Raw genomic sequence first — 19,364 nt, forward strand, 5'->3', positions numbered from 1 at the left:
GCCAAATCACAGTATTTTTCTAAATAAATCAATCCACAAGTTTAAGACACACACAAACCCATGTAAGGTAAGCTATTACCTTAATAATAACAGCATGAGCAGGAAGATTGACACCCCAGGCTAATGTAGCTGTACAGACTAGAACTTTGATATGCCCATTAGAAAACAAATTTTCAACCAAGTTTCTGTCCTGCCGAAGCATTCCTGCATGATGAATACTAAAACCATCTGGAAATAATTCTCGTACTTGTTTGTTTCTTGACTTCTGCACCTAAGGTAGATATCAACAAGACATAAAAGAGTATTATTTAACATTTACAAATAATTGTTATTTAGCATTTTTGTTCAATGACTTCATCAAAGTAAGCATAAAATTATTCTTGTTTTGAGGCCTAAGTATATATTTTTCTGTATAAAGTTGTTAAAAATTATATTTTACCTATCCCAAACATAGGTAATCTCCAACATGACACAAAATCCAAAAGGAATGAGGTTAAAAGTAAGCATCTCTTTCATACAGACTTGTAACCAATCATTATTTCTTGTTTCCTATCCTTCCAAAAATACTCTATTAAAAAAAAGCATAAATCTAAGAAAAAAACAAAACATAAATCTAAATTGCGTCCAACTTATTCAGGGCAAAGGCCACAGCCCTTACAATGCAGGACTCTACACTGGGTGTTATATGTAAGTGATGAATCACTAGATTCTACTCCTGAAACCATTATTACACTATATGTTAACTAACTTGGATTTAAATAAAAAAGAAAAAAGAAAAAAGAAAAAAAGTAGTTAGAAAAACAGGAGAAGACCCAGGAGAAAAAAAAAGAACCAGGGCCTGGTCAATAGTATCAAATGCTACAGAGGCCCAGTAACTTGCTATATCTCCCTGTATTTCCTATAATAGAACACTTAACATGCTGTGTTCATCACACTTGTCTGAAACCTCCAGTGAAATGTAAATGCCACGAGGCCAGGAATTGTATCTATTTTGGTCCAACATTACGGATTAAAGGGCACAATATTATGCTTGACCCAGAGTGGCATTAAATAAATGTTTGTTCTGGGTGCTTGGGTGGCTCAATTGGTTAAGTGTCCAACTTTGACTAAGGTCATGATCTCACAGTTTGTGAGTTCAAGTCCCACACTGGGCTGTGCAGTGACAGTGTGGAGCCTCCTTTGGATCCTCTCTCTCTACCACTCTCTCTGCCCACCTCCCCTGCTTGCGCTCTTTCTCTCAAAACAAACAAACAAGCAAAAAAACATTAAAAAAGTATTTGTTTAATTACAAAAAAAAAAAAAAAAGACTCTACAGAAATTATTCTCATTCCCTAACCTCACTTACCAATGCCAGCTACTAGGGTTGACTTTTTCTCTAAGTCCCTTTTTTGACAAAGCCACATCCACTTCACCAGGATCTTTATATTTTCTGTACACAACCTACTTCCTGGAAGACACTTCCCTCTTCTTTCTGAGATCCCCATGTATGATTCCTTAGCGCATGCACTGTTTCTCATTGAAGTGACCCAATAAACCCAACTGTGTTCACCTAGAGGTGTGTTCTTGGTGATTTTGATGGGAGGGCACTGACCACGTTAGTTCCTCAACTTGACAATGCCCTGAATATACTAACTTCACTTCTGGTGTCTGTTTTTGACCTTGTCTGAACTCAGATGTGGGATTTGATCCACTTATCAGCAATCTATATAATTGCTACAGCAGAGTATCTTAAAAAAATTCACTGAGACTCACACTATACAATGGAGAAAATCTCCCTATAAAATTAAAGAACGTAGATTAACATAAAATAAGTATTTATGTAGTCAATAAATGGGGCATCATGTCCTGCATTTGCTTGTTATTGCTCTAAAAATTTCATTATCAACATTTCAAGAGCATCTTTTGAAAGAGAAGCTTTCCATGGTTTTTATGCAAGGGGCATTACACTGACAGGAAGTGGAATTTCAGGGGTCTGTGATTCTAGTACAGACTTTGTGACATTATGTCTAAAGTCACTTAAAATTTTAAACTTTCATTTTTAAAGCTTATTTATTTATTTTGAAGGGGGGGAGCGAGTACACATGAGCATGCAAGTGGGGCAGGGGCAGAGAGAGGGAGAGAGAGAATCCCATGCAGGTTCCAGTGCTCTCAACCCAGAGCCTGAGGTGGGGCTCGACCCCATGAACTGTAAGATCATGACCTGACCTGAAACCAACAGTCAGTCACTTAACAGACTGAGCCACCCAGGTGCCCCAAAATTTTAAACTTCTAATAATAATTAACTAAGGAAATGACCTAAGAAAACAGCACTCCATGAAATGTTGCAAAAATAAAACAGAAATACATTAACAAACCACTCCATCTAGTGGCCATCCCAGTAAATAACAACTTACACACAGACCTAGAGTCCTGAACAAAATACACATATACCCAAAAAGACTTCCTTCTTCAACTTTCATGGTGAGTATAGTCCTCTTTTATTTTTGTGCAGTGTGGTCAGCCTGTTAGAAATCATATCATGCACTGACCTTATAATTAACTACATTTGGGTCATATTGCCTAAACTTTCATCTTTTTAAATTTTTTCATCTTTTCAGATAAGAGTTATGATCTATTTTCTTAACACAGCTCTTATGAATATGAGATGACTTGGGATAAGGTCAATTGTGGAGTATTTTCTAGGATATAACAGAGTTCTTTCATGGGCCAAGGGTAGGGAGAGGAGACACATTTCATCTAGTAAGTTTCTTCTCTAATATTCATAAGTAGACACTCAGAGCTAACAGAATAAATAAGAAAATATTTTTTGGAGGAGATACTCTGTACAAATTATACTGCTTGGATTGTTGTTTGTTTCAGTTGAATCTGCTGTCTGTAGACCCCTGCAGTGGAATGTCCTGATGTGCTTGTGATAAATGCAGATTCCTTAGTCAAACTCCATTTGGAGCAGGACTTGGTTTGCAGCACCAATGACACAATAAGAGGCTGAAGGCAGGGAATAATGAACTGTGGGGAAGAATATTCCCATTACCTAGCAGAGTACTCACATAGCACCCCCCCACTCTTACCAATTGAGTTCAACCAGGTTCCGGGCAACCATCTGAGTAATCCCTCTGGTCTCAGTGAGGAATATAGAGGCACTAGTAGGGATCATTTCTCTTTTGTCTCTATTCTTGCTAAAAATATCTTGTGCATTGCTTTTTAATTGGTTTAGTATAGACCTAAAGTGACAACAATCCTAAAATAAGTCTGGTTTGCCCATTCCTAATTGTCTTTGAAGCTAAATTTGCTACTTGTGGTTTGGTCTAGCTCAGAGTACAAATAAACTAGAATCCTTGGGAATGAGGCAAAGAGATGTACATTTAAAAAATCTTGTTTTAAAAATCATACAGAAAAATTTTATTATTTTTTCACTTTTGGTGTACAGTCTATGAATTTTAATATGTTCAATTTCTGTAACAACTACCATAGTCAGGATATAAAACAGTTCTTTCACCCTAAAAAAATTCCCTTGTTATTCCTTTATAGTTGCACCCTCTCCACTTATAACCTCTGGCAACTAATGATCTGTTCTCCATCCTTATACTTTTGTGACTTCAAGACTGTTATAAACATGGACTCAAACAGTATATGAGCCTTTGAGGCTAGTTTCTTTTATTCTGTTTGATGCCTTTGAGATTCATCCAAGTTGTATTGATAGTTCATTCCTTTTTCTTGCTGAGCAGAATTCCACAGCATGGATGGATATATTAGTTTGTTAATCCAATCATCCACTGAAGGATGTTTGAGTTGTTTCCACTTTGGGCAATTATGAGTAGAGCCTCATTGAATCCTCATGTGAAGTTTCTCTCTCTCTCTCACTCTGTGTGTGTGTGTGTGTGTGTGTGTGTGTGTGTGCGCGCGCATGTGCATGGGTGTGTGTGAGAGTGAGAGTGAGAGTGAGAGTGAGAGAGAGAGAGAGAGAGAGAATATGAATATATTTTAATTTCTCTAGATACCAGGAGTGTGGTTGCTGGGTCACATGGTAAATGTATGTTTAACTTTACAAAAACTGCCAAACCATTTTCAAAGTAGCTGTACCATATGCATTTTCACCACCAATACATTAGAATTCCAATTGCTTCCCATGCTTGTCCACACTTGAGACTGTCATTATTTTTTATTTTAGCCATTCTAAGAGGTGTGTAGTGGTATGCCATTGTGGCTTTAATCTGCATTTTCCTAATGAGTAATAATATGAAAAATCTTTTCATATTATTAGATATACATTTCTAATCATCTCTTCAAGTTATTCTGATGCACACGAAAGTTTAAGGACCATAGTTCCCTATAGGAAGATAGCTAGAACGATTTTTTTTTAAGTTTATTTACTTGTTTTGAGAGGGGAGGAAGAGTGTGAGCAGGGGAGGGGCAGAGAGAGGGGGAGAGTGAGAGAATCCCAAACAAGCTCCACTCTGTCAGCCCAGAGCCCGATGCAGGGCTTGATCCCCCAAACCCTGAGATCATGACCTGATCCTAAATCAAGAGTAGTACACTTAACTGACTAAGCCATCCAGGCACTCTCTAGAGTGATAATTTTTACCCATCTATGTACAATACAGCTGTATAATTTGACCACATGATTCTATTTAGTTCTACACAACTTCATATTCATTGCTGTACTCAACTATTTATACTAAGAAAAGTACCTTCCAACAAATTTATAAAACATGACTGTGACTTAAAAAAAGGACACTGTAAAGGGCCAAAGAAAAGATAACTTAAATGATAAATAGACATTTAGCATGTACTGGATCCTAGAAATACAAAGAAATTTAAGACAAAATCTGAGCTTTGAATAATCTGCAGAATGGAAAGAGACCCATACACAAGTGATTTCTATAAAATATGATATGTTTCTTTTTATTTTATTATTTTACTTTTTTAAGTGTTTATTTATTTTTGAGAGAGAGAGAGAGAACACATGAGCATGAGCGAGAGAGGGATAGAGAGAAAGACACAGAATATGAAGCAGGCTCCAGGCTCTGAACTGTCAGCACAGAGCTTGACGTGGGGCTCAAAACCACAAACCATGATATCATGACCTGAGAGGAAGCTGGACGCTTAAACAACTGAGCCACCAAGGTGCCTCATATGTTTCTAATAGAGGTATATGGACAAGGCTGAAATGAGGGGAAGAACAGCATTATGGCTTATTTGTGTTTGTTCTGCTAGCACCTGGCAGAGTACTTTCTGCATAGCTAGCACTAACTGCTCATTTCTGGAATGAATGAATCAATGATCTCATCGAAGAAGTCTTCACAGAAAATGTGAAATGTGGGTCTTGAAGGACAAGTGATATACTACTAAGTGGGGGGATAGTAGGTAGCAGGATAAACAAGCATAAAGGATGGAACTAGCAAAGAATACAGTGTGTCTGAAGCACATTATTCAGGAGGCATTGGGTGAATGCAACAAAATGATGCTAGAAGGGAAGATTAGGATCAGGCTTTACATGGTTCCAAGCATAGGAAGAAAAGGGCCAAGTAAAATTCTTAAGCAATTTCAGGTTTGTTGTTTAGAGAGGTAACTTCTTGCGTGAAACCAGAGGCTGGATGAGCAGCTCTGAGGCTGTCAACAGTCCCAGTGAGAAGATGGAGGTAGGAAATAGAGATACCACATAAAGTCGAGGTGAAGGTAGGCTATACAGTAAGGAAGACTGGGTGACTGCCTGGGAAGGGAGGTATGAAGGAAAGAGAATTTTTGCTAGTTTATCTATGCCTTGGTGCACTGATTATACGATAGGGAAAATACGATGAAGACGGCCAATGCTTGTGCCTTAGGCTAGGCACTTGGAAGGTGGGAACCAAGATTCAGTTTGGGACATGAGTTTGAGGACATCCATTATAATGATTTTGGCTTTTAGTCTGAATAAAGTAGAAAGCCACTCAAGGGTTTGAAGGAGAGAGATAGAGGAGACCATTTCGGTTTATTATTCTCGTACAGCATTCCAGGTGAGATGTGATGTTAGATTGAACTAGGTATAAAACATCTGAATAAAATAATAACTCTAACACACTAATGTCACTTTATATAGGTAGCTTTCTTACTCTGACTTTCTTAAACAAAGGAAAAATGAAAATTAAAATTGCCTAAGTCTAAAAACTAATGAAAACACCACACACCAAATTTACAGGACGGAGTAAATCATACTCTCAGAAAATATCATACCTGAATATTTAACTAAATAAAAATATGAATAAATTAACATCTAACTCAAGAGTTGGAAAAATTAAAGGATAACAAAACCAAAGAAAAACAGATACCCTAATAAAGTTAAAATAGAATCTGATCATTTAAAAATTGTGAGATTGATAAGTAAACACAAAAACTCTTATTTTAAAAGAAAAATTAAACAAAAAACACCAATGACTATTACTGGCAAGAACAGGAGTTGGCAAACTATGCCCCAACTGTCTGTTTTGTAAATAAAGTTTTATTGGAACACAGTCATATTAATTTGTTCACATATTGTCTATGGCTGCTTTTAAGTTATAGTTGAATAATTGTGATAGACACCATATGCCCACAGGCTTAAAATACTTACTGTCTAGCCCTTAAATAAAAAGAGATAGTTGTTTGTTTTTATTTTTTTAATGTCTTATTTATTCTTAAGAGAGAGAGAGAGAGACAGAGCAGGAGCAGGTGAGTGGCAGAGCAAGAGAGGGACACAGAATCTGAAGCAGGCTCCAGGCTCTGAGCTGTCAGCACAGAGCCTGACGCGGGGCTTGTACTCATAGACTGGAACATCATGACCTGAGCTGAAGTCGGACACTTAACCGACTGAGCCACCCAGGTGCCCCAGTAAAAAGAGATAGTTGTACACAAGCACAACAGCATGAACACAAAGACAAAAAATTAGTAATGTTAAAAAAAAAAGTTCATGGGGCGCCTGGGTGGCGCAGTCGGTTAAGTGTCTGACTTCAGCCAGGTCACGATCTCACGGTCCGTGAGTTCGAGCCCCGCGTCAGGCTCTGGGCTGATGGCTCAGAGCCTGGAGCCTGTTTCCGATTCTGTGTCTCCCTCTCTCTCTGCCCCTCCACCGTTCATGCTCTGTCTCTCTCTGTCCCAAAAATAAATAAACGTTGAAAAAAAAAATAAAAATAAAACGTTCAGAAATATATCACAGTTTAAAATAATCAGAAAAGGGTACTTTGTAAAATTCAATACACTGCATTTAAAAAACTGTTTGGGGATGGATGGTTTTCTAGGGAAAAAAATGTTATAACATTTATCCTAGAAGTGATAAGAAATTGTAAAATAATAAAAGCAATGGAAGAAAATTTAAAAGCTATCTAACATTTGGGTTTTCCTATTTTTAAAGACAAATTAATTCTAATACTATTAAGAGGCCCAGACCACAGAAATAAAAGTCCCAGAATTAATCTTACAGAAGCAGTGAAATTGCATTGATATTAAAACCTGATAAAGAAGCAGAAAACAGAATATAACAGAGAAACTCTTTTATGAATATCAATCCAAATGGCAAAGAACTTTAGAAAACAGGATTCATCAATGCATTAAAATAATACACCAAAACTAAGTACAATTTAACCTCAGAATTCAATGATACTATACTTAAAATTACATTTATATTAAGATATTGAAGAAATGAAATCACAAGCTTTGCTTTTGAGATAGGAAAACTTGACTTGGCAAAAATGCCAATTCTCACTAACTTAACATAATCAAGAAACTAACTTAACTAAAAAATGAACATGATTTCTTGGAGGTTATACTCAAGTTCACCCTGCAAAGTAAACCTGTATATTTATTCAGGAAAATACCTAAAATTGAAGAATAATCAGGATGCCTATTCTCAACCAAGTATTAAAAATATTATAGCAACAGAGTAAGTAAAACAGTTTGATACCAGAGAAGAAATAGCAAAATCAACGAAACAAAAAAGAAAGTCCAGAAATTGACTCCAGCAAATATGAGAATTCTGTATGTTATATCAAAATTAAAATCAACAGAAGAAACAGGGAGTATTCAGAAAAAGATGATGAGTCCATACTATATGGAAAAAATTCCAGACAGATCAAAGATTTAATAAGAATAAATTAAATTTAAAAAGGGCTGGAGGAATATATGGATAAAGTAGGTATGGCCTTTATGAGCAAGACAAAGCCCAAAGACTATACATAAATTGGTAAATAATTTCCATAAGGTAAAAATATTCATAAATAAAAATCAAAAGTTAACTAGGAAAAAATGTCTATAACACATGACAGCACATGCAATACACACACAATGGACCACAAATATGAATAAGAAAATTATAAAAAAAGGAATTTAAGTGGACAAATATGGAAAATGCTGAGCTTTACTCAAAATTCAAGAACTGTCGGTCAAAATGATATTAAAGTACCATTTTTTAAAACTTAAAAATGTTGACACTGCCCAGTGCTGGTAAAGTTATGTGGGAGAAAGTTACTGTTCAAGGAAATGTAAATTGGAACAATCTCCCTAGTGGGCAACTGGAGATCATTCACCAAAATTTTAAATGCATACACCATGTTGATGGATAATACTCCATGGCTAGGGATTTCCCCAATGGATATCACTGCAGCTGCCAAGAGTATGAGCAAGAATGTTTACCATAGCACTATTTACAATAAAAAATAATTGGAAACAAAGGTGTCCATCAAGATAGGACTGGGTAAATGCATTAAGATAATGTGCACATTGTGCCATACTATGAAGTTGTTAAAACAAAGAATCCAGTCTTTCTCAGTTGAATTGGAAACATCTCCACTATGTATTAGTACAAGAGACATAAACCATAACATGACCAAATCTGTTTACACTAAAACTCACATGTAAATACATGCAGTATTTGTGTGTATTTGTACAAAGTCCTCCCTTAAAAAAAATAAAGCCTTTTGGGGCGCCTGGGTGGCTCAGTCGGTTAAGCGTCCAACTCTTGATTTCAGCTCAGGTTATGATCTCATAGTTCATGAGTTGAGCACCACATTGGGTGCTCCTATATATGTATATATAGGAGCTTTTAAACAGGAATTTGATTTGGAGAAATGAATTGAGAAGAGATGGTTAAGACCATGAGTTATGGAGCTACATTTTTTGTTACAAGATGACTGCTGCTTTCTGATGTATCAAAATAACCACTGTTTTTCCATCTGGTTTCCCAGGGCGAGCATTACCTGGAGTCCAGGCTTTGCTAACCTCTGAATAGCTTCAGAGATATAATTCATCCTGTTCACATTCTCTGAACAGAGCATTGGATTCTCCAAGGAAGATATTTGAGATCCAATACTATATTAACTGGAGAAAGTGTTTCTACACATGGAAATACAACACAAAAGAACATGAGCTGTAAAAAAGGAAGTCAGGTGCATAGTTTAAGAACTATTTAAGGGGTGCCTGGGTGGCTAAGTTGGTTAAGTGTCCGATTTCGGCTCAGGTCATGATCTTGTGGTTCGTGAGTTTGAGCCCCATGTCAGGCTCTGTGCAGACAACTCAGAGCTTGGAGCCTGCTTCAGATTCTGTGTCTCCCTCTTTCTCTGCCCCTTCCCTGCTCACGCTCTGTCTCTTTCTCAAAAAATAAACATTAAAAAAAACACTGTTTAAGCTTGGTTTCTTCAGATTTTATATTTCCACTTTTCACAAATGAACTTCCCATAAAGGGCTTTAGAGTCAGTAAAATTAGAATGGAATGGACAGCTGCTAAGATAATTCATTAGCACACATATTTTCCCTCAGTGAAAATATGTAGAGCTTCCTTCCATGACTTTACATATCTTTTTCCTACCCATGAGATGGAAAGGCAGTGTGAGTACTTTTTAAAATGAGTAAGGTTAGGGGCACCTAGGGTGGCTCAGTTGGTTGAGCGCCTGACTTTGGCTCAGGTCATAATCTCACAGTTCGTGAATTCGAACCCTGCGTCAGGCTCTCTGCTGTCAGCACAGAGCCCACTTTGGCTTCTCTGTCCCCATCTTTCTCTGACCCTCCCCTCTGCTCTCTCTCTCTCTCTCTCTCTCAAAAATAAATACACATTTAAATAAATAAATAAAAATGAGTAAGGTTAAAATGTGATCACTTCCTGAGTTGACATCCACTAAAACAAATATAGGAATGAAAACCGTGATTAAAAAAGGAAAAAACAAAACAAAACAAAACAAAAACCCCAAAACTAACAAGCAATTGAGGATATTAAAGGAAAACAAAATTTTTTTTCCAGTAAGACAAAATATATACAGGAGCCACACAACAACTTCAGTTTTGATGCAAGCCCTTGGTGAAAAGCATGACAAAAATTGCCTAATTTACAGTGACCTTTGTAAGCCTTCTGAGGTAATTTATCTTGATAAGATACGCTTTAATGTGGGTAATATCAAATCCATTAGGAAGAATAACTTAACTGTCATTATAAAAACTAAAATTTAACCAGGAGGCAAATATCTTCCTCCAAATGATGCCATTATTTCTCACAATCATTAGTGAGTATGAATTATTAATATTAGAAAAAATCCTCATCTTCGGTTAAGGGCTATTTTTATTATTCAATGTTTATAAAGATAATCAGCATGAGACAGTGGACCTGCTCACTTAGGAACATAAACCAATACCTGGCTTCTTTTTGGACAAAGGAGTTTAGAGATCTAAGGAATATACATGCAATCTTCCCCTATCTTTCTCTCTCTTTCAAAGCTCTTATTCCACTTTAAACATTATTCTCCAAGGCATCTAAAATTGGTTCTCTGACATCCATACCAAGTCATGTAATACTCCTTCCTCCCTGAGGCTGTAGGAGGAAATCCATCGTCCCTCCCATCCCTGTTCTCAGGATAAGGTCCATTAGTCATCTGTTCACTAGATCAACTGACTATGATCAGAATTTCTGGGGATCATGTTAAAAATTTTAGGGCCTTAATTTCAGATTCTGATTGACACCTGGCATAGGAATAGGTAATGGGGAATAAATCCTCTATTATACTAATGTCCCCACGATACTTGGTATTTCTTTGCTCTTGACTGAATTCCTTACGTTCTCTATTACTTCTCCACCTTAGGGTATGAAATTCTTCGCTCTACTCTCTGGAACTGCCACACAGTGATAGCAGACTATATCAAGCTCTTCTATCACCTCAGCTTAACTTGAAACTTGACGCTCCTTTATGGATTCTGTCTCCCATCCATCCCTGTTAAGTGGTGGGAGATGATACCTCTCTTCCCCATTACCATTTCCAGTCAATTATGTACTCGACTTTTGTAAAAATTCCTACTCTTTTAAGTCCATCTGACTATGTCACCTGTTATTTAACCTTATCTAATGAAGACTTGATACCTATGGCTCCTAGTCTTTCTCTCCATCCCAATTCCTGTCATCATCCTAGGTGACAGTATTTTTCATGCGGACATCCAAAACACTCACCCTTCAGTTCCCTGAAACCCTCATTTCCACTGACATCTCCTCTGTCCCACTTCAATCATATCAGGTATTATTTCTAGGCTTTGTCATCAATCTACAACTGTACCACTTTTAAAATCATTAGTACAAACACCTCAATTTCTGATCAAAGCTTCCTGTATTTCAAGCTTGCCCAGCTATTTTTTCGAAGTCCATTTTTTATCATTACTGGCACTTTGAGATTACAATTCCTCTACTTTCTTTCTACTCATCAGCAGCACCTGCTCCCACCCCTCCACCCTAGTCCTTCTTTCTCCTGCTTAGAGAGCAGAGCTCAACATTTTAATCACACTCCTGCCAATTTCTTAAACTTATTTGCCCTTTTGTCATATCTGACTGGCAAAATGCCAAACTTGGATAATCCAAGGTGGCTAGTGCTTAAGAAAAATTACATACAGGGGCAACTTAAGACCACTCTAAATCCATTATCACAATCTCAACAAGCCCTTAACACTGGACAGCAATTCTGAAATGTCTTTACAGTCAATTTCTTTTCACATGTTTCACAAGATTTATATTAGGTTTCTTTTTTCCTCCACAAACTTCTAACCATCTTATTATCCTTGATTCTGAAAATGACCTTAATATATATTTCATAAAAAAATATAATACACCAGAGTAAAGCCCTCATCTTCTTGCCATATACCTAAAACCTATTTGCATCAGAACCCAGTTTTTAAATCTTCCCTCCTGTTATAATAGGAGTACCCTACTTCCTATATAAGGAAAATCTACTTGTTCTTTGGATTTCATTTCTCTCTACTTCTCAGGACTCATATTATCTGTAATCCCTTTTATTTTCGATATGAGTAATCAATCAATTTCAATCCCTTTTCACTCTCTCTTGAATAGTTGCCACAAAATACAAACATATCACTTCCACCTTGAAAATAATATGTCTACCCATCTGGGTACTCCTTCATATTTCCTACATTATCATCCCTTTTACTTATATAAATTCACTTCTCAAAACCAATGCCTGTACTTGGATTTTCTATTCTTACACTCATCAGCCAACTTAATCTATTTTTTGCTCTCCACTATGTGAACAACAGCAACAACAAAAGCTCTAAATAATGTCACCAGTATCTTCCATCTCGCTAAATACAATGATTATTTTGCAGCCCTCATATTACTTGACCACTCACAGCAGCACTCAGTATAGATGATCACTTCCTTCTCTTTGAAACACTCTTTCCTTGGCTTCTAGGACAGTATATTCCCCTGGATTAGGACAATGTCTTAGAGGGTCCCTTGTTGGCTCATTCTCCTCTATCTAATCATTAAATATTAGAATTCCTCGAAACTGATCCTGTATTCTTTTGTCACTCACATCCACTCCCATGGTTTTCCCACTCCAAAATGGACTGTGCTTCTGATATACCAGACTCATATCTATCCAATACTTATTCTACATCTCTAAGTATCTAGGCACTGAAAACTCAGCATATCCAAACAGAATTCAAGATCTGCACCCTTTCCTCCAAACTAACTCTTCTCCACTCTTCTTTTCCTTCACAAATGACCCAACTACCTACACCACAATGCAAGCCAGACATCTTTTAGAAGCCAGAAAACTTCTAGATCTCTTCCTCAATCATCCATATCTTATTAATCACCAAGTCCTAGCAATTTTGTTTCTCAAATATTCCCCAGTGAATCCACATCTTCAACTGGTCTTCCCAATACCCTCTTAGAGCCTTGCCTGCATGTATAATGATCTTATTAATAACACAAATCTGATGATCATACCCCCTTCCTTCCTCAACTCTGCTAATAATAATCCATTGTTTTTAAGATGAAACAGCAAATCTGTAACATGATTTACAAAGTCCTCATGATCTGGTCTTCGCCTATAACATAGATTCATCTTATGCCACAAACATGCCATTTGCCACTCTCCATCATCTTCTATATTTTATTCATTTTGACTTTTATTCACTTCCTTCAATGTGCTATTGCTTTTCTGCTGTCAGAACCTTTTCCTAGAACATTCTTCTGCTGTCCTTTGCTTTGTGACCTCCTAACCTTCGAATCTCAGCTTCAATGTCACTTTCTCAACTAAGCCTTCTCTAACATCATAAGTTTAGATCAGATCCCCTAATTTTATTTTCCCATAGCAACTTTATCCCTTTTATTACACATGTAGTTGAAATAAATTATTTAATTGGTTGATTAATCACTCTGTCCTTCCAGAACATAAACTCCATAAGAGTAAAGGAGCAGGTACTTCTTTCTTCCTAAATAGTTTCCATTCTCAATTAAAGCAGAGAGTATTAATCAGCTCCTTCAATAAGCCTTCCTGTATTACACGGGCCAGAAGGTAAAACCTTTATTTTCCAGATTTCTTGCAGTCAGGGTTCTTGATGTAAAAAAATCAATCCTGCTAATTAGATGCCCGTGTGCAAGATCTGGATGATGGAGGTTAAGAGAAAACTATCTTCCTGCTATTGTCTTTTCCTGGTAAGCAAGATCTTAGAAATGAGGGCTGAAAATTATAATAGATGTATCATATGCTCAAAATTTGGCTTTCCAGTGTGTTCATGAACATTGAAAAGACATGCATAGCAGCAGTTGTGGCTTCTCAACTTCTAGATCACTATCACAGTAGCTGGTTCTTCAATTCAACAGTTTCAGTGGTAGCCCCCTGACTTCTACTTCTCCAATCTTACCAATATTGGTAAGTACCTAATTTCTTGCAAGATTCTGTTCTATTTAAAATGCACTGAGAGTGGTTTGTTTCCTTTACTGAATCCTGACTGATACAACATGTGTCTTCCTCAATACACTCTAAACAGGTTGACAGAAGAGTTTATTTAGCTTGATACCTATTGATCTACCACAGTCACTGGTAGCTAGCTTACATTCACTAAATATTCACTGAGTGGCCATCACTAAAAACAGTTTGAGGCTCATGTGTATATAATCAATTCACAATGACACAGACTAATCTAATTCCCCATAACCAATTTTCATATGTCATTCTGGCTGTGCTAATTGTTCACTTTAGCTTAGGAGAAAGGAAGTAAATGTGCTCTGTCCATGTTATATCCCTTGAAAGATGGTCTTGGTTCCCACAGAGGCTACCCTGATATTACTACAACCTAATTATATAGAAATAAGAGTATTCCAGAAATAGTACCTTAATTAGCAAAAGAGAAATCTCATCTAAAATTGCATTCTTTATATCCATTATACCCATTTGGCCATAAATGCTGAAATAACATCTAAAAAAAAAATCACACTGTGAAATGTAATTTTGATCCTTAAATTTTATCAATATAAATCTCTGTATATCTAGAGATTTAGTAATCTTAGTTATGTAATCTATATGTCTTTAGAGTGCTTCCCCTACTAAAGTATTTTCAAATGAGAGAACAACAATATTCCAATTAACATAGTTTTCCAAAACAGCATGGTTACTTAACAAGATATATAAATTTGTTGTAAGAAATTCATTCTATGCTTCTAAAATACATCTTCAAGTACATGAACAAAAATTACTGCAATCAGAATTTACTTAAAAGTAATAACAAATCAGGAAAAAAAAATCCAACGTTACTTTCTATGTCCCTTAAAAAGAGTCTTGTTTATTCAAAGTGAGCCATATATTAGACTACATTGATATGAACGCCTGGCCCACGGGATTTCCCCCTGCTTGAAGGAAAATGAGTCCTATTTTTCAGCACCCGAATTCTGGTCATATAACTTGTCTCTTCCACAATCTTCAAAAGCTTCTCAGTGCACATAAAGTCCAAACACTTAAGCATGTAATTTAAGGTCCTTCACATTCTGACCAAAATGTATGTGCCTGGCCCTTCATGCATCATACATAATAGTGAAAAGAGAACACTTTTCTATTTGTCCAAACAGATCCAGTGGTTTCCTTTGCTCACGTCCTCTTTCTTCTTTCCTTCAAATGCTCCTTACCCTTATTGCTGCATATTGAAATACAAGATCACTGTTTTGAATTAATCTACTTTTTTATGAATGGTTTGTTCTTCTCTTACATTACTGACCATATTTTGCTTTCCTTATGTATTATTTGTAAATCCACTGTGACACTGTAACAACATCTGTGTCTTAACGATAAACTCCACCGTGTTCAGCTACTTATTTTCAATGGCACAGGAAATTTGATCAATTAAAATTGACATGTTAACTTAGAATTGGACGTATTGTATACTCTAAAATAATTGTTCTCAATAGGTATATAAAATTTAATTGAACTGCTGTTCATACTTTAAAATTCCCCTACTGTTGGGTATTTATGTTGAATTTTTTCATTATAATGTATTGGAATTAAACTCTTGGTTTATATTACTTTTCCTTTTAATATGTCCTTGGAAAGATTCCCAGGTTTAGAATTTCAAGGTTAAAGGATCCAGAAGGAAGCGTGGCTCTTAGCATATATTACCAAAAAAAAAAAAAAAAATTCTTTTTAAAGGATTGAAAAGGTCACTGCCACAGAAAACCTAGGAATGTACCAAATCCTTGAATCATTTTTAGAAATGGGCATTCTCATTTTTAGCTTTTAAAGATTTATTTAGATTAAGAGTATACAGTCTGAATTTGCAAGATTTATCCAATAATTTTTTATTCCAATTTGCCTATTTTATTTCTTCTTTGCCCATTTACTTACTGCAAATTTTATGTTTTAGTTATTAAACTTAATAAGCACACATATAAAGATGTAGATCCACATAACAAGATGCAGTTACCAATATTTCCCCCAACCTGTTACGCCCTTTTACAATTCAAGGTATTATTTTTTGTTGTCCAAAAGCTAAAAATGTAAACGTTGTTACATCTGTCATTAGTTAAAGTTGTCATCTTCTCTTCCTTCAAAGTACATATGTAACCATTTACAGAGTGTCTACTGTGTATCAGGCAACGTATGTTACCTTACTTATTACAAAAACTTTAAGATCTAGGTATCATTGCCACTTCGTTCACGATGGAATTGTGGCTCAAGGAAATTGAAAAAGTTACAGTGCCTGAGTCCAGATTAATATTCAGGTCTGTGTGGATCCAAAGCCTTTATTGTACAAGAGTCTACTTCCCCTTGAAAACAGAATATTCGTGCTTTCCAAAATGCAATTAAACATTCAGTTCTATTTTTTAATTAATTTTCTTTGGTTTTATTTAAAAATATTAATACACTTTTGACATTCTTTCTATGTGGTTACAAGCAATTCTACAACAGTAGAATTACTATATTAACCTCCAAAAGGAAAGAGGTTGACATGGCTAAGGAAAGAATAAACTCTGAGAAAATAAATATTTTATGTATACTTAAAATTAAAAATAAGAGAAAGGGGGCTCTCAGGCACCTGCTACTGTCTTTAGCTAATAGATATCATCTATGCCAAGAGGAGAAAATTCTAATTTTATTTGGCTATACTAACTGTAAAACTGCTAAAGCAGAAATAAATAAAGCTATTAAGTATCAGATAACTTATATCAAAGTCAAATTCCTTTAATTTAGGCAAAGGTTAAAGGTGACCTATTGGAAAAAAAACAAGGAAATAGTTGGTAGCTTTGGATAATAATAAAGAAGTCAAAAAAAATGACACTTGAAGTAGCTTGAGGGAACATATTGTTGGATTTTTTGTATTATTATTGGATTCATTATACTAAATATATTTAATAGATATTTCTAATAACTACATTCATGAGGCTTATTGTATGATAGATCATTTCTACGTATAAGAAAAACTCTTAATATCCCTAATATATGTAAAAAAATCCAAGCACATATCACTACCCATAAATCAGAGAAATACTGCACAGGGGTGAGTGGAAATACCCATCCCACTACTAGAATATTTAAAGCCTGTTAAAAACTTGTCCCTAAGGAAATAATTTATTTGGCTTAGATTGCAAGTGAAACAGAATCTGAAGATTCTAACTGAAATATTCATTCAACTTGAAATTAAATCATAATTGAAAATAATAGCTTAATAATGAAAATATCTGCATCCCTAATGATATACTTCTATAAATGTAAGCTGCTACTATTCCTTTAAGGTATGCTGTACCTTACAGAAAATAGTGGTTTCTTAAGAAAGTGTCTTTGTGCAGGAGAGCAAAAAATATGCAGGGTAAATTAGGGAAAATTATTCATATTGTTTACTATCCTTTCACCATTTTAAAATTTAGTTATTAAAACATATTTTTAAAAGATTTTTATAATATGACATGTAACATTTTATCATTGTTCAGTTTCCAAAATAATTTCATATAACATTCCATTTGTTTCTCATAGTTAACTACCAGAATAGGTGTTATTTACCCTATTATTATTCTATTTGATAGAATAGAAAGTAAGTTTCAGAAATATTTAGGTGTTTGGGGCATCTGGGTGGTCAGTCGGTTAAGCATCTGACTCTTGGTTTCTGGCTCAGGTTATGATTTCACAGTTCTGAGTTTTAGCTCTGCATTGGGCTCTGTGCTGACAGTGTACAGCCTGCTTGGGATTCTCTCTCTGCCCCTTCTCTGCTTGTGCTGTCTCTGTCTCTAAATAAATAAATTAATAAATAAATAAGGAGGAGGAGGAGGAGGAGGAGGATGAAGAAGGAGGAAGCGGAGGAGGAGGAGGAGGAGGAGAAAAAATATTTATGTGTTTAAGGCCTCAGGGCTTCTAGAGGCCACATCAGAACCAGACCTTTTGTTAACGTGCCCTCTTGCTTTGGGCCTCATTAGGAATTCCTGATATACTACCTTCTCCATAGAGAGCCACAACTTCCATCTCCATAGGTTATGCTTAAGGTATACTTTCCTTTCCTTTCCCTATTTCCTTGTTTCAGCGGACAATTTGGAAATATAGTTGGTTTTTCATAGGGGGTTAAATTTTATATTAAAGATGGGAATGATATGAGGAGTCTAAAATATATTGTTACTTACTGGGAAGAAAAGAGTCATTTTTAGTTGTGGTTATGGCAAAAAATAGCCTTATTACACACACACACACACACACACGCACACACACACACACACACACACACACAGAAAGAAAAGGAGAATACCTCCATGGAGTTTTACTTATTATTTATACAAATAAAGTTATACAGTGTTGAATAAAGCTGAAAAGAAATGCTTTTACAAACCAGAATCGCTATGTCAGGAATTGAGACGGTTACATTTAAACACTTAGGGGTAAAGTCCTAGTGTGGCATGGTAGGGATTTAGCTGTATTCCCATTAACAGGAGTCATGAGGCTAAATTTCTATGTACCACCACAGCAAATTTACCTTCTAATTTTATTTTAATGTTCTGAGTACTTAATTTCCCATTTTTCGAAGAACATGGGAAGGAATATCTCCTCCCATCATGACAATAGCTCCGCAGAATTGCTAGAATGTTAATACCATTCAAGTTCAAAAGGAACTTAAAGAAATAAGAAGCATACAACTAGCACTAGAAAAACAATCTAAAATTCTGGAGCTTCGATAAAGCATTCAGAAAGATTACTTTATCTTTTGTTATAAAATCATATCCACTGAAGAAGGGCCAGCTTTTTGAATCTCTCCTTAGCAGAAATGGGGGATATGGTCGGACTGAAGAAATGTTCTTCCATTTTATTAAAAACAAAAAACAAAGAAAAAGCCCTAAATGCTTTAGAAAGTCCCAGATTAGATTAGGTTTTGAATGCTTACGATACAGAGTGGTAAAAAGGGCAGTCTTTGGAGTCAGACTGATTCCAATCATGGCTCTACTACTTGTTACATGGTCGTCTCTGAGAAAATTATTTCCAGTTTCAGTTACCTTATCTATAAAGTGGGGATAAGAATCTCTAAGGGACAGAATAGTGGTGCAGATCAAATGAGAAAATCAAAGTGAGGCTGTCTCTTATACTGTTTGTCTCAGAAGAACAAAAACAACAACAAAAAAA

The 19,364-nt window shown here is 35.8% G+C and overlaps 1 protein-coding gene across 1 annotated transcript in view; it reads right to left on the minus strand.

Moving 5' to 3' along the window:
• Positions 1-19,364, minus strand: part of ASCC3 (activating signal cointegrator 1 complex subunit 3) — a 362,261-nt gene that overhangs the window by 147,457 nt on the left and 195,440 nt on the right. Inside the window, 1 exon segment of the mRNA XM_030317096.1 lies at positions 80-271. Within this exon segment, the coding sequence (XP_030172956.1) occupies positions 80-271 (192 nt within the window).

This window comes from Lynx canadensis, chromosome B2 (assembly GCF_007474595.2).
Source record: "Lynx canadensis isolate LIC74 chromosome B2, mLynCan4.pri.v2, whole genome shotgun sequence".
In the NCBI taxonomy this organism is placed as follows: domain Eukaryota; kingdom Metazoa; phylum Chordata; class Mammalia; order Carnivora; family Felidae; genus Lynx; species Lynx canadensis.